This window comes from Haplochromis burtoni, unplaced genomic scaffold (assembly GCF_018398535.1).
Source record: "Haplochromis burtoni strain Fernald_Lab_line unplaced genomic scaffold, NCSU_Asbu1 Contig_336, whole genome shotgun sequence".
NCBI classification, from domain to species: domain Eukaryota; kingdom Metazoa; phylum Chordata; class Actinopteri; order Cichliformes; family Cichlidae; genus Haplochromis; species Haplochromis burtoni.
This window is the reverse complement of record NW_024582697.1, coordinates 294,980-307,921: the sequence shown is the minus strand read 5'-3', so window position 1 is coordinate 307,921 and position 12,942 is coordinate 294,980. Positions and strand designations below refer to the sequence as shown.

At 40.1% G+C, this 12,942-nt stretch overlaps 1 protein-coding gene across 1 annotated transcript in view; it reads left to right on the top strand.

Moving 5' to 3' along the window:
* Nucleotides 1-12,942, top strand: part of LOC102293549 (adenylate cyclase type 9) — a 43,514-nt gene that overhangs the window by 21,219 nt on the left and 9,353 nt on the right. Inside the window, exons 2-5 of the mRNA XM_005943986.3 lie at nt 7,602-7,774; nt 10,698-10,808; nt 11,202-11,458; nt 12,808-12,910. Of these exons, the coding sequence (XP_005944048.1) occupies nt 7,602-7,774; nt 10,698-10,808; nt 11,202-11,458; nt 12,808-12,910 (644 nt within the window). The remainder of the gene's footprint in view (nt 1-7,601; nt 7,775-10,697; nt 10,809-11,201; nt 11,459-12,807; nt 12,911-12,942) is intronic.

Below are 12,942 nucleotides of genomic sequence, written 5' to 3'. Positions count from 1 at the left end.
TGACATTCTTCCAAGCAGCCTGCCATGCCGGAAAGATTTCCTGTTGTTCCTCCTGCCTTTACCGGGGACAGGATGTACAGAATATCTCTGGACGGAGACACAGAGGAAGAAGGAAGGGACGCTTCTTATTGGTAGTGCCAACATGGCATGGAGAACTGCCCAGCCTAGCAGTGCTAGTTACTCTGCACCACCTGTTCGAATGCCCTCCTGCTCAGATACCTGGCCCCGGAAAGTGAACCTGTCATTATGGAAAGATCAGCCGCATGATAGGTTTGTGTGTGTGTATGTGTGTGAGTGTGTGTTTGTGTGCTGATTCCAGTAAATCTGCCAACACTCCTTTCCTCTTTGCTGCCCTTTGTGTTCGGTTGCTTTTAATAAACCTCCCTGGGACTGCAGCATTGGCTTTTGAGTCCCACTTGGGTTGCAAATGGAACTTGAAAGCAAAAGGTGTTGCTTTGTGATAAATGTCCAGAACATTTTATATTTATGGCTACTGTACCTGTTGCATTCATGTGCTATTTTTTTTCCCAATGTGAATTATCTGTTCTTCTTTTCTACTTTTGTATATCCCAGTGGGGAAGCAGGAGGGGTGTTTTTCTATAATAATGATTTGTCTTTCTTTGGTCCTATTCCCTCTATGTTCTGCTTGTTGCATATAGGACAGTGTAAGAGTGTGTGGCGTCTATGCTTTTTGTTACTTAATGTTCGCATTCCAATTTAGTTGTCCTTCTCTTTGCACAGATGGATACATTAAGAGTGCCTGAAATGACCACCGCAGTGTGTTTGTGTGCGTGTGCTCATTCATCGGTTTGTTTTTTTCTGCATGTTTTTTTGGCACACCCAACCTCTGCACTGAGACACTCAGAGGTGGCTATTGTCCCACGAGAGCTTGGACGTGCCATGAAGAGGTGAGAGGAAGGGAGGAGTAGGGCTGATGATGTTATTTGTTTGCAAAGTGTTTTCTCATTTCACCCTCCTCTGTCCTGAACAAAAGGGCTTGGAGAGGGAGATAATGTAACTAGGTTCTCATGGGGAAAGGTTATCTACTGTTCCCTGTCAGCTGATAGCAGAAGACAGGACACTTCAAGTCCCATACCGCCCAGAGGCTGCTGCTAATGATGCTCTTCAATTAACCCAAGGTCATGGGAGATGTAGAAGGGCCAGCACAATCACATACCTGCCTAAGAGACCATCAAACAAATGTACATAGAGTGACAGATGTACTGAAACCTACACAGCAGGAAAGAATCAATTGGATCTCACAGTTTCCTGACCTTTTATCCTGCCACGAGGACTTTAGAGTGCAGCTATACTATGAAGATATTGGACCCTATTAAATGAAGTGAGCTATGTATCCAGCTGCTTATCCGAGCCATACTCTACTGGCTGACAGTGCAATTTCAGCTGCTACAAGGTTAGATGACAGATTGTCCTCAAGTGGTCAGGAGCAGGCACACAAAGCTGCATAAAATCTCGTGTGACCACACTGATAACATACTTGGAAACTTTGCCAGCCTGGGCATTTTGTTCATCTTGCTCCTCTTCTCTTTTGGCTGATCGGAGGTGTGAGTTGGTTTGTACAATTCTAATGACCTTGAAAGTCAATATTTGATACAAGCACCTTTATTCTTCAACACAGCCTGAACTCACTTAGGCAGCTTTCTTCTAATTTCTTTAAGCAGTCTTCAGGAATAGTTCTCCAGGCTCCTTTAAAGACATTCAAAGCTCTTCTGGTGTCTGCCTTCCTCTGTCAAGATGACCCCGCACTGCTTTAATAATGTTTATGTACGGTGTCTGGGGAGGCCAGTCCATGACTGATAGTGTTCTGTTGTGTGTTTTTCTATCCAGTTATACTCTAATTGCATTGCCAGTGTGTTTGGGGTTATTGCCATGCTAAAATATGAAGCCATTGCTAATCAGATGTTTTCCAGATGGTGTTGTGTAGTAGACCAAAATCTGATGGTACTGTTCTGTGTTCATAAGGCCATTCATTTTGATAAAATCTCCATCAATACTGGCTGCAATGTAGCCCTAGACCAACTGAGCCTCCATTGTGTTTTGCAGATGGCTGTATACACTCACGTTTGTACCTCTCTCCTGACCTCTTACATATATTTATTCTGGGTTCATCACCCCATCAGACCTGTTGTCACCGATTTTCAGTCCAGGACTTTTGTAATTTGGCATACCTCAGCCTTTTTTTCTTTTCAACTCTTTCTCTTGTATTTCTATTAATGATCCTTTGGGAATCATGTTGTTGTGGCAAAAATATATTCACAAAAGATATTTTTGTGTCAGGCTGTTAGTAGCAAAGTGCCTAAAGATTTGCTACGTTATCTGTCATATTTAAACACAACACTGGTTCATCCTCTTTAGCTAGGTCCCTTTTTTATGCTTGAATATTTCAGAGGTCAGGGTTAAGTGGCTTAACAAACCAAAAAACATTCCTCTGAAAATGGTTCAAAGACTGGAGTGAAAACGAGTGAAAAAGCAGTCCAAGGAACTACTGCTATAGACCATTTTTTAAAAATTACATTTAAAATTAAAAGTAAGTCTGGCTCCTGGGAAGCAAAATATAAAACAAAAATAGAGGCTTAAATTGAAAATGATAAAGAGACAACTTAGCCACATCAAAACTGAAACATTTTATCCTATTAAACAAACAAATATTTGAATTTGTGTCACGGTTCTGGGTCATTTTGACCCAGCTTTGTCAGTTTCTTATATTTTGGTATATTTCTATATTATTGATTATTATTCTAGGTTTAGTTCAGTGTCGGTCTGCATCTTTGTAAATTGTTTCTTGCTTCCTGTGTTCATTCATTCATTCATTTATTTGTTCATTTTCAGGCACAACAAATACCTATATTGAACATAAAATGCACAAAACAAAAAACAAAAATTGCCTGAAAAAGGAGTGGGACGAAGAAAACTTATTAAATCCCACCCCTATACTCACTCATCAACAAAAAAAACAAACTTCCCGCAGCTACGCCCATCATTGCATACAGACCCATCAACAGCCCCGGGCACATACAAGCATCTAAACGGCAGCTCGCAAACAACAATTAGAGCCTTCATAACTGAATACAGAATATATAAATTATAAATTGCATTACCACAGGTAACAGGCAGTAATAACTACAAGTAACAAACACACATACATATACATACATATATATCTACACACACATGTACATATATGTACATACATACGCACACTTTTTTTTTTTTTTTGGAATCCATACCAGCAATGGTAAGAGAACAGACATTACAGAGCACACTAAAACCATCATTGAGTATACTGTGACCAGACCAACTGTTTGTAGAGAAATTTAAATCTATGAATATTTTTGCATTGTTTCAATTGTAAACTCAGACTGTTCCAGATTTTCACACCACATACAGACACACAAAAACCTTTACGGGTTGTTCGAGTTCTGGGTAATTTGAATTCTCCAAAGCCTCTCACATTATAAACCTTTTCTCGAATTTCAAATCTAGTTTGTAAATTTGCCGGTAAAAGTTTAGTAAAAGCTTTATACAAAATTATGGATGTATTGTAATTAACCAGATCCTGGAATTTAAGTAACTTTGCCTGAAGAAAGAATTTGTGAGTATGATCTAGATAACCAGCCTTGTGAATAATACGCAGTGCTCGTTTCTGTACTGTGACTAATGGATTAGTTGTATTTTTATATGTTTCCCCACACTTCCACACAATATGTAAGATATGGAAGAACCAGGGTACAGTACAGAGTACGAAGTGCATCTTTATCAAGGTATGGTTTCACTTTGTTCAAAACTGCGAGGCTTCTGGAAATTTTGGTTTTTATGTGTCTGACGTGGGGTTTCCATGAAATTTTGTTATCAATTACGACTCCCAAAAATTTGTTTTCACTCACATTATCAATTGGTACACCTTCAATGATAATTGGTAATTCTATATTATATTTTAAATTACCAAAAAACATTGCTTTAGTTTTATTTATATTTAATGATAATTTATTTATGTCCATCCATTTTTTTATTAATTTTAGCTCCCTGTTTACGGTCATTACAAGATCAGTATAATCATCGCTACTGAAAAATATGTTGGTGTCATCTGCGAACAGTATGAGTTTAAGTACTTGAGAAACATCAAAAATATCATTTATGTATACATTGAAAAGTTTTGGTCCCAACACTGACCCTTGGGGAACACCACATGTAATACCAAGTTTCTCTGAATGGTAATGCCCTATGCTAACATATTGTTCCCGACCCGTTAGGTAACTTTTTAACCAGTTACCAGCTTTCCCTCGAATACCATATCTTTCCAATTTATCCAATAATATTGAGTGATTGATTGTGTCGAAGGCCTTTTTGAGATCAACAAAAATACCAACTGCATATTTATTTTTATCCAGTGTATCAGTAATTTCTTCTACTGCCTCAATTATCGCCATTGAAGTGGTTCTTTGCGTTCTGAAACCATACTTTTTACTTTGAAGGTCCGTGTGTTCAGTTTTACCTGCTTCCTGTCTCGTTAAATGGTCTGTCTGTATTTGTATAGCGCTTTACTTGGTCCTAAGGACCCCAAAGCGCTTTACACTATACACAATCATCCACCCATTCACACACACATTCACACACTGGTGATGGCAAGCTACATTGTAGCCACAGCCACCCTGGGGCGCACTGACAGAGGCGAGGCTGCCGGACACTGGTGCCACCGGGCCCTCTGACCACCACCAGTAGGCAACGGGTGAAGTGTCTTGCCCAAGGACACAACGACCGAGACTGTCCAAGCCGGGGCTCGAACCGGCAACCTTCCGATTACAAGGCGAACTCCCAACTCTTGAGCCACGATGGTTAGCCCAATCCCTCCCAGCTGTGTCTCCCTCATGTTTTCCATTCCCTGATTACTCCCCTGTGTATATAAGCCCTGTGATTCCTTTGTTCTCTATAAATATCTACTCACCCTTACGCTGTGTGTTCTGCTACCTGTTTTGCTTGCTTGTTAGTTTATATTTTCCAGTTTAGTTAGTCTTCCGTTCTATCAGCAGCCTGCAATAAAGCAGTTTATTCCGAGTTCATTTTTGCCTCCGTGAGTCCTGCATTTTGTGTCCTTCCTCTCTGCCTGCCTGCACACAGCCATGACAATTTGATGCTAGAAACACATTTAACAGTGTCGGGATAGGAGCATGTTTGCCTCTGTGTTGCATCACCTCTTCTTTAAATTTCTAAACTAACAGACCATCTGCTCTAGCACAGAAAGAAAAATATGTGTCACCCTGACTTTTCTGAAGTGGAGTGATAATGGATCGATATTCTTTGCACTGGCAAACCTGCTCTCTCTGCCTTTTATCTTTTCTGTCTAGTAATTTGTTGCTACACACATTTTCTGTCTTGACATACCTCATTATTTTTAATAAGCTTTCACAGTATTTGGGAATAGAGGCTAAATGGTCCAGGGATTTCTGTTAAGATGAATTTGGGTTGGTTCCCATAATATGCAGTTTTATTATTACTCAGCGGGCGCCTTTGCTTTTACTGCGCGATTTGCATTAATTGAGAGTATAAATATATTAATAAATAATGAAAATCTGGCACTCTCTCTAACTCAAAGGCTCCCGATCTGGGTTGTGAAAATGTCAATAAAAAGGCGAGGCAACAATTACACCACATTTCTCCACTCAAAGTCATTTCAGGCATCTTCTACTTTACCTGCGTCACTCCAGGATGACTTGTGGAAGTTGTGAGAACACTGCATGTCACTGGAACTCATTTCTGCTTCAGAGATACTGATGAGAAAGGATAAAAGAAGACAGGAGAAGCAGAAAGAGAAGGGGAAAATAACCTAGTTGACCCATCAGCAGAAGCAGAAGACGGTGTGTCATAATGGGAGGCAGGGTAGGATTTGATTAGCAAACTAATGAAATCAGTCATGCTGCGTGCGAGTGGTGTGTGTGTGTGTGTGTTTGTGTCTCTGGATCTGTCTTTGACACACAGTCACTCTCACACACTCACTCTCGCACATTTTCATTTTCGGAGGCAGTCAAAAGCTCTCCTCAGTTTCCTGCTGCCTCTCCTCATCTGCTGTGCCATTCTGCATCACTGATGCGGGGAAATGGTTCATTGTAACTGCTGTTTACCGCTTTCATTTCCCGTCCTTGAATCTCATCCACCTGACTATCCACCCAGCTACAGTGAAGTCATCCATCTATACTTCTGCTTGCTTTGTGTACGTGTGTTTTACTAAGTGTGTAGGCGTTTAGCGATGCTGTTTTTGTGAGTGTCTCATAAACGGTACATCGATCTTTTTGTATGCATTCTTATTTTTGTGTCTTGCTTCTTAATTCGTGTGTTCATCTTAAACTAAGACTTTGTTCCCTTGTGGCATACGTGTGTGTGTGTGTGTGTGTGTGTGTGTGTGTCAGAGAGTGGAGCCCCAGGGTGGCTTAGCAGAGCCAGTGGCGGACAGGCGAGTGGGGAGGGGTGCATACAATGCTCAGAGCCTGAGGCTGCAGCTTCACTGACAGTTAAATTATGTGGCTAAGCACACAGTTGCAGGTACTAACCTATGCTGCTGACAAACACAGATAACCTGTTAGTGTGGCTATGACGTGTCACAACAGCAAAGAGTTGCATACAAATACACATAACTTGCAGGAGTAATGGAAATGGACATGTTGATAGAGGCAGGAGGAAGCAGGTGTTCAAATATTTGGCTGTTTCATGGTCAGCGGAAAGGAATACATGAACACCCACACTTACATGCACATGCACCCATATTACGCATATATGAAAGATTACATTTCTCATTATGGAGAAGGTGAAGCTCAAGAAGGAGAAATGGAATTAATTCAGAAATTGCTATACGGAAATCCTTCCTCGGGCTATGGGGGAATTGGTGAGAAATTCAGTGGTGTGAAAAAGTGTTTGCCCCCTCCCTGATTTCCTATTTTTTTATATGTTTGTCACACTTAAATGTTTCAGATCATCAAAAACATTTAAATATTAGACAAATATTAAAACGTAAAATGCTGTTTTCACATGAAGAAGACATGATTGTGGGCAGGAAATGGGACTCTTGAAAGAAGTTTTACTTGTTTGTATATATCAACTGGAAATGATAGATATAGCATTGGGATATTAACCATTACATTGTGACCCACTAGTTTAGGTCTCAAATGTTTCTTTTTGGTTTATTTTGGGGTTTTTTCTAGTTTTGGTAAAAGAAGTAAACTTTTTCAGCCTCTGATGATGTCACTTGGTATCAAAGTGCTAGTCTTTTTCACACTGTGTGTATTGAAATGACAGAAATGCAAAGACCTGCACAAATGCATAAAAAAATGATAAAGTTTTGTAAACGTGTAGAGAAACAAAAAAGGATCAAGTCTGCAAACTTGAACTTTCCAACTTTGCATAATTCTCTGTGGGGATTTATTCTGGCCACAAACCCTCTGCTGACTCCTAAAACAACTCCACAACTGCCTATACTTTTATCCACAAAAGAACAACTAAACCCAACTCAGGCCTTTTCCAGTTAGATCTGGGAATAAGAACTGATCTGTCAGTGACATCCTCTCTTTATTTGTTTCCATTTCTCTCTTCAGGCCTAAAGACCTATCTGATTTCTGGCAGGAAGATGGAGGCTCATTCCGTCTGTACCTGTTCCCAAATAGGATTAGCTGGGACGGAGCAAGCAGATCCTTGCTGTCCCACGTCCAGAGTGCACACGCCTGATGGAGCCCCTTCGGCCTGCACCCTTCCCCAAGACAGAGCCAAGGTAAGTTGCTGTCTCTAAGGGAATCAGCTTTGTAGTTAAATATATAAGTATATTTTCTTGGGCTCATCTATCATTGTACAGCTATATCACCTGAGGAAGAACACTGAGCTCTATGTTCTGTCACAATCTCTTCGATGTTCATCTTTGCTCTGTGTTTTTGTGTGGGCGTATCAGGAGCTTTGATAAATATTTTCATTTTTCTTTTTGCATGCATTGAGCTTTCTATTGTCTTGTGTTAAAGGAGCTAAAAAACAGAATTGCTTTGATCCACACCATGCAAAACATCCATATTTTTTACATAAGCTTAACCTTGAGCATCTTTGTTAATTTACCGCTTCATATTTGGTGCACTTGTATAAAATATGCTTCTGTTTGCATGGCACCTCAGTGCATATTAAATTCTAAAGAGTATGAATCTAAACAAATACACAGAGATATTGTCTAATCATATTAGTTATGCAACAAAAATGCAGGCAGCATTATAGTGCTGATCACATACAGTTCATAAGTGACACATTTGGCTGGTGACACAAGTTTGGTCATTTTTGACTTTGTGCAACCCCACAGTGGATTAAAAAAAATTAAACAAGCGAAGTGTGACGAGATGCAGACTCCCAGCTTTAATTCATGAGGTTTAACAAACGTAGCCATTTTTATACATAGTTCCCCTTTTTTCAGAGGACGTTTGGATAGTTGTTTCATGGCCAAGTGAGACCCGTCCTAACAAACAGACAAAGCAGATGTAATATCTCAATCTGATTCTAAGTGTTGAGATTTCATTTAGCTGTTAACTGACACTCCATATGAGGTCTGAAGAGATGCAGATGAAAGCGAAGGAGGACCATCATTGGGCTGAAAACCAAAATGAGAAGAGAGAGAGAAAAAGTCAATGGACAATTCAACAATCTGATGCGTTGTTAAAAACACTGAATGCACTGACCAGCTCAGCAACACCAAAAAGTCCTGAAAGACCACACAAGACAATTGAAGTAAAGATAGAATTAATGCCATGGTTAGGAAAAATACTGTTAAAAAATCATATCATTGTCAAAGTCTGTATTCAAAGACACCTTCTTTGGACAGATGAAACCAAGATTAATGAGTGATGAAATGTGTAACTGTGAAATAGACTCTAAAGCAACACCCGGGAGACAACAGCTCACAGTTCAGAGTTTATTGCACTGGAAGGTTTTTTTCACAGGGATAAGTGCTGGAAAGAGTCTCTGGTAACTCAGAACAGCAACTCTAGGAGAGAAGAGATGAGAGTTACTTCCAGTCTAAGGCATGGGCGAGCACCAGAGTAATGAGCTAAGTGAATGTTTCAGAGTTGCTTACTTGGGATGGGTGCGGAACGAGCAGTGGGGTGAGCCACTGGTTAGGTGTTGGGGAAAAAATCTAATTGACAGGAGGGTGAGCAGGCAGGTGGTTCGAGAAGGTGTTGGATATTCTGGAAAATTCTGAAGAATTGGATATTCTTTAATGGCCAAGACAGTCATCTGAGCTTGGCCCAGTAGAGCTTGCTTTTCAGTTACTGAGGACAAAACTGAATACAGAGAGACACATAAACAAGCAGCAGTAAAAGCCTGGCAGAGCATCTCAAGGGAAGAAAAACAGCATGTATTGTAGACCTCAGGCAGTCATTGACCGCAAAGGATTTTCATCCAAATATTAGAACAATCTTTATATTCATAATAATTTTAGTTTGTCTGATTGCGTATAAAAATGGCTGTAATTCCTAAACAGTTAATTCGGTACTTTTGTTAAACGCCTTAAATTAAAACTGAAAGTCTTGGTCCTTTATTTAAAATCCTCTATGGTGGTGTACAGAGGCAAGACTATGAGAACTGTGTCATTGTCCACACGCTTATGGACCTACCTGTGTGTCCATTGCCGATCTTCTCCTTATTTCTGCCTTGAAGGGAAATTTTCACATTTGCCAAAATTGTACGGCCATAACATACTCAGCAAAACCCTTAACACATCATTTTTTTTATTAATTACCCTCAAAAACCTTTACTGCTGTAGCATAAATTCACCCAAATTAATCATCTGTTTGCACCCCGCGATCTCTGCACAGCTCTTTTATCTCTACCCGGACAGGTGGAGAGTGAAGGTGCAGTAGAGAAAAAAGGAAGGCATGTGAGTGGTAGAAGAGGTAGGGCTGGAAGGTGGGGTTGGCTTCTCATCCCAGTATGGAAATGAGTTAACTCAAGCAGAGGGGACCTTGGAAGTACTGCCAAAACCTGTCTGCCTACCACTGATCACTTTTTCATTTGCAGCTTTTCATCTTCAGCGTAGCTCTCACACAAATCTGGATGAGTCTCACACTGAAGGATAAGACATCTTAGAAAAAAAAAGCTTAATAACTGTGAGCAGGTGAAAGGATGAAACCTGAACGGCAGGCGTAATCACAAATGTTTCCATGTTTTTAATGTGACAAGTAGGTGTACATTATTTGCCATCTCTTTGTATTTACATTGTTTAAGCTCCACAGTACTACTTTATGGCACCTTGTGCTTCTCTGTGTCATGGTCAGTCATAGCACAACAAGTATCACACAGATCTCTCGCTCTCGCAGACACACTCGCCTGAAAATAAAGACCTTGAGCCAGTGCAGACCTCCTACACACAACTTGTTAACTCTTTTATTGCCATCACTGTTTTTTAAACATTGAAACATACTATCATAAGTGTTTCAGAGATTGTTAGATTAATTAAAAACATGTTAGCGTTCCTGCTTTGCCTTTTAATGGCACATTTTAGCTCTTTTGCCCTCACAGCAAAGCTGCATCACACCGACGTATCTTGTTGTATTTTTATCAGCTCCTATGCTCTGCTTGATCTGCGTCACTTACTTCATGAATTCTCTTCCTTTCTTCTCTACTCCCTTTCCTTCTGTGTCACCCGTCTAATCACCCCACAGTCCCCCTGTCTTTCCTGCAGCGTGGCACTGATAGCAGGGGAGGATCAGGTCCTGGAAGAAGGCATGGTGCACAATGGCTGCCATGACGACCACAAGACCAACAGTGGCAAGGTTAGCTAGTTGATACCACCTTAACAAAACAGAGAAAACAATATTAAACAGTCAAAATGTTATTTGTCTGACTTTCACATTTGGAAAGACTCATAGTCTAGTCTACTTTTTGTCATTATGGTTCTAGCAAATATGGGCACATAGAGATATTTCATTTACACGTACCCGGCAGCTAAAAAAGGTCTCAAAAATAGTTCAAAGAAGTAGAACTCTATGGGTCCCAGATGAACTGTGCCACAGAGACAACCATTTAAATTGGTGCAGCTGAAGCACAGCCTGTAACTTTCATATTTCCTATTCAGACTCCTTCATACTATTTCTGACCCATTTCCACAGCCACATCACACGTTCTTCTTTGTAAAGTCGAGTACCTCTTTCACCTCTTCACCTCAGGATGCCTCAAATTTGAAGTGCTCCCCAGTGATTTCTGCAGGCTGCAACCCCAAGGCTTTAAACGGGTTGCTTAGTCCTCGATTAGAAGCTTTGACCAACAGCCAGACGTCACTGTGTGAGATGCTGCAGGAGAAGGAGAAGAAGACATGGAGCGGAGGAGCCATGGGGATGGATCATTCAGCGCTCTTACCTCTGCGATCCAAGAACTTCAGGGAGAGGAGTGATGCTCACTTTGTAGATGTTATCAAAGAAGATAGGTAATCCAGCATTAATAATATGCAGTAGTGGCGTACTGTATAAATACATGGGCACCGAAATGAAGAAGAAATGGTCAGTGCATCATGGGAAGCCTCTCAGCACACTGAGTCTTTAGCAACGTAATTAAGGGAGGCTTCAGGCCCACCTGATCCAGCCCAAACTATATGCTTTATCAAAAAGGAAAGTTTTTAGCCTTAAAAGTAGAGACAGTGTCTGTCTCCTGAATCCAAACTGTGAGCTGGTTCCACAGACGAGGGCCTGAAAGCTAAAGTCTAATAGTTAAGTGCTCACATTGTGGTAACATAGTACTGTGAGGTCTTTAAGACATGATGTGGCCTGTATAGTCAAGGTTTGTGTGTAGAGGAAGCCAATGAAAGGATTCTGGAAATATGCGAGAATATGATCTTCTGGATAAGCAGAACATTTTTCAGGAAGCTTTTAGAAGTAAAGTTAAACAAACAAGTAAAGCTGATCTATTAGGCACTTTTCATAGACTATCACAAAGTGTTATACACAAAATGACTAAAATAAATAAGAGCACTAAGTGCCATAATAGCCAAAAAGGATATAATAAAACACAATCTATTAAGAGCCAATGTAGAGAGTATAAAAGAGGAGTAGTGTTGGCTCCTGATAGACTCCAATCAGATAAATATAATTCAAACCAGTGCAGAGCATTTCTTTTAATGCCAGTGCTGCGTTCTAGTTTAAGTCATAAAATGTTCAACGTCATCAACAGTATTTAATGCAACACTGAAGTCTAAGAGGACAAACACACAGCAATGTCCACAGTCATAGACTTTAAGAAGGTCATTAGTAACCTTTACTAGTGCTCTTTCGGTGCCATGGTGAATTCAAGACTGTATCCATTCCATTTAACCATTCCTCTGCAAATGATGACATAACTGATTTACAACATTCTTTTTGAGAATCTTTTAAATAATATGAATATTGGAAATCTAATTGGATCAGCTTTTAAGCAAAGTTAAAGGCCTCTGGTGGGTAGCCAGTTAGTAAAAATAAATAGAGCACTTAATGGTAAGACTTCTTTGAACAGCCTTCTATGAATGGGGTCTAATAAACACACTGATGGCTTGGATGAATTCATTATAAAGTTGGTTAGGAGAGATTAAAAAGCAATAATTGAACAATTAATACATTTTAGCAGCGTTTATAGTTGCTTTAGTTAACGATACATTTGTGGGAAGGCTGTGAACATATGTTTTTTCTTTAACATTAAAATCTTATTTGTAAAGCAATGTCTGAATTTCACATTTGTGCTCTCACGTGCACCTCCATTGTCTACAAAATGCTGTCTCTAAAATGTAACTTTGTGTGTCTCTTGCAGTCTCATGAAGGACTATTTTTACAAACCTCCAATAAACAAGCTGAGCCTCACCTTCCTGGAGAAGAGCCTGGAGTCTGCGTACCGGATAAGCTACCAGGAGGAGGTAGGTGTTTGTGTGTGATGAAATGTTGCCTA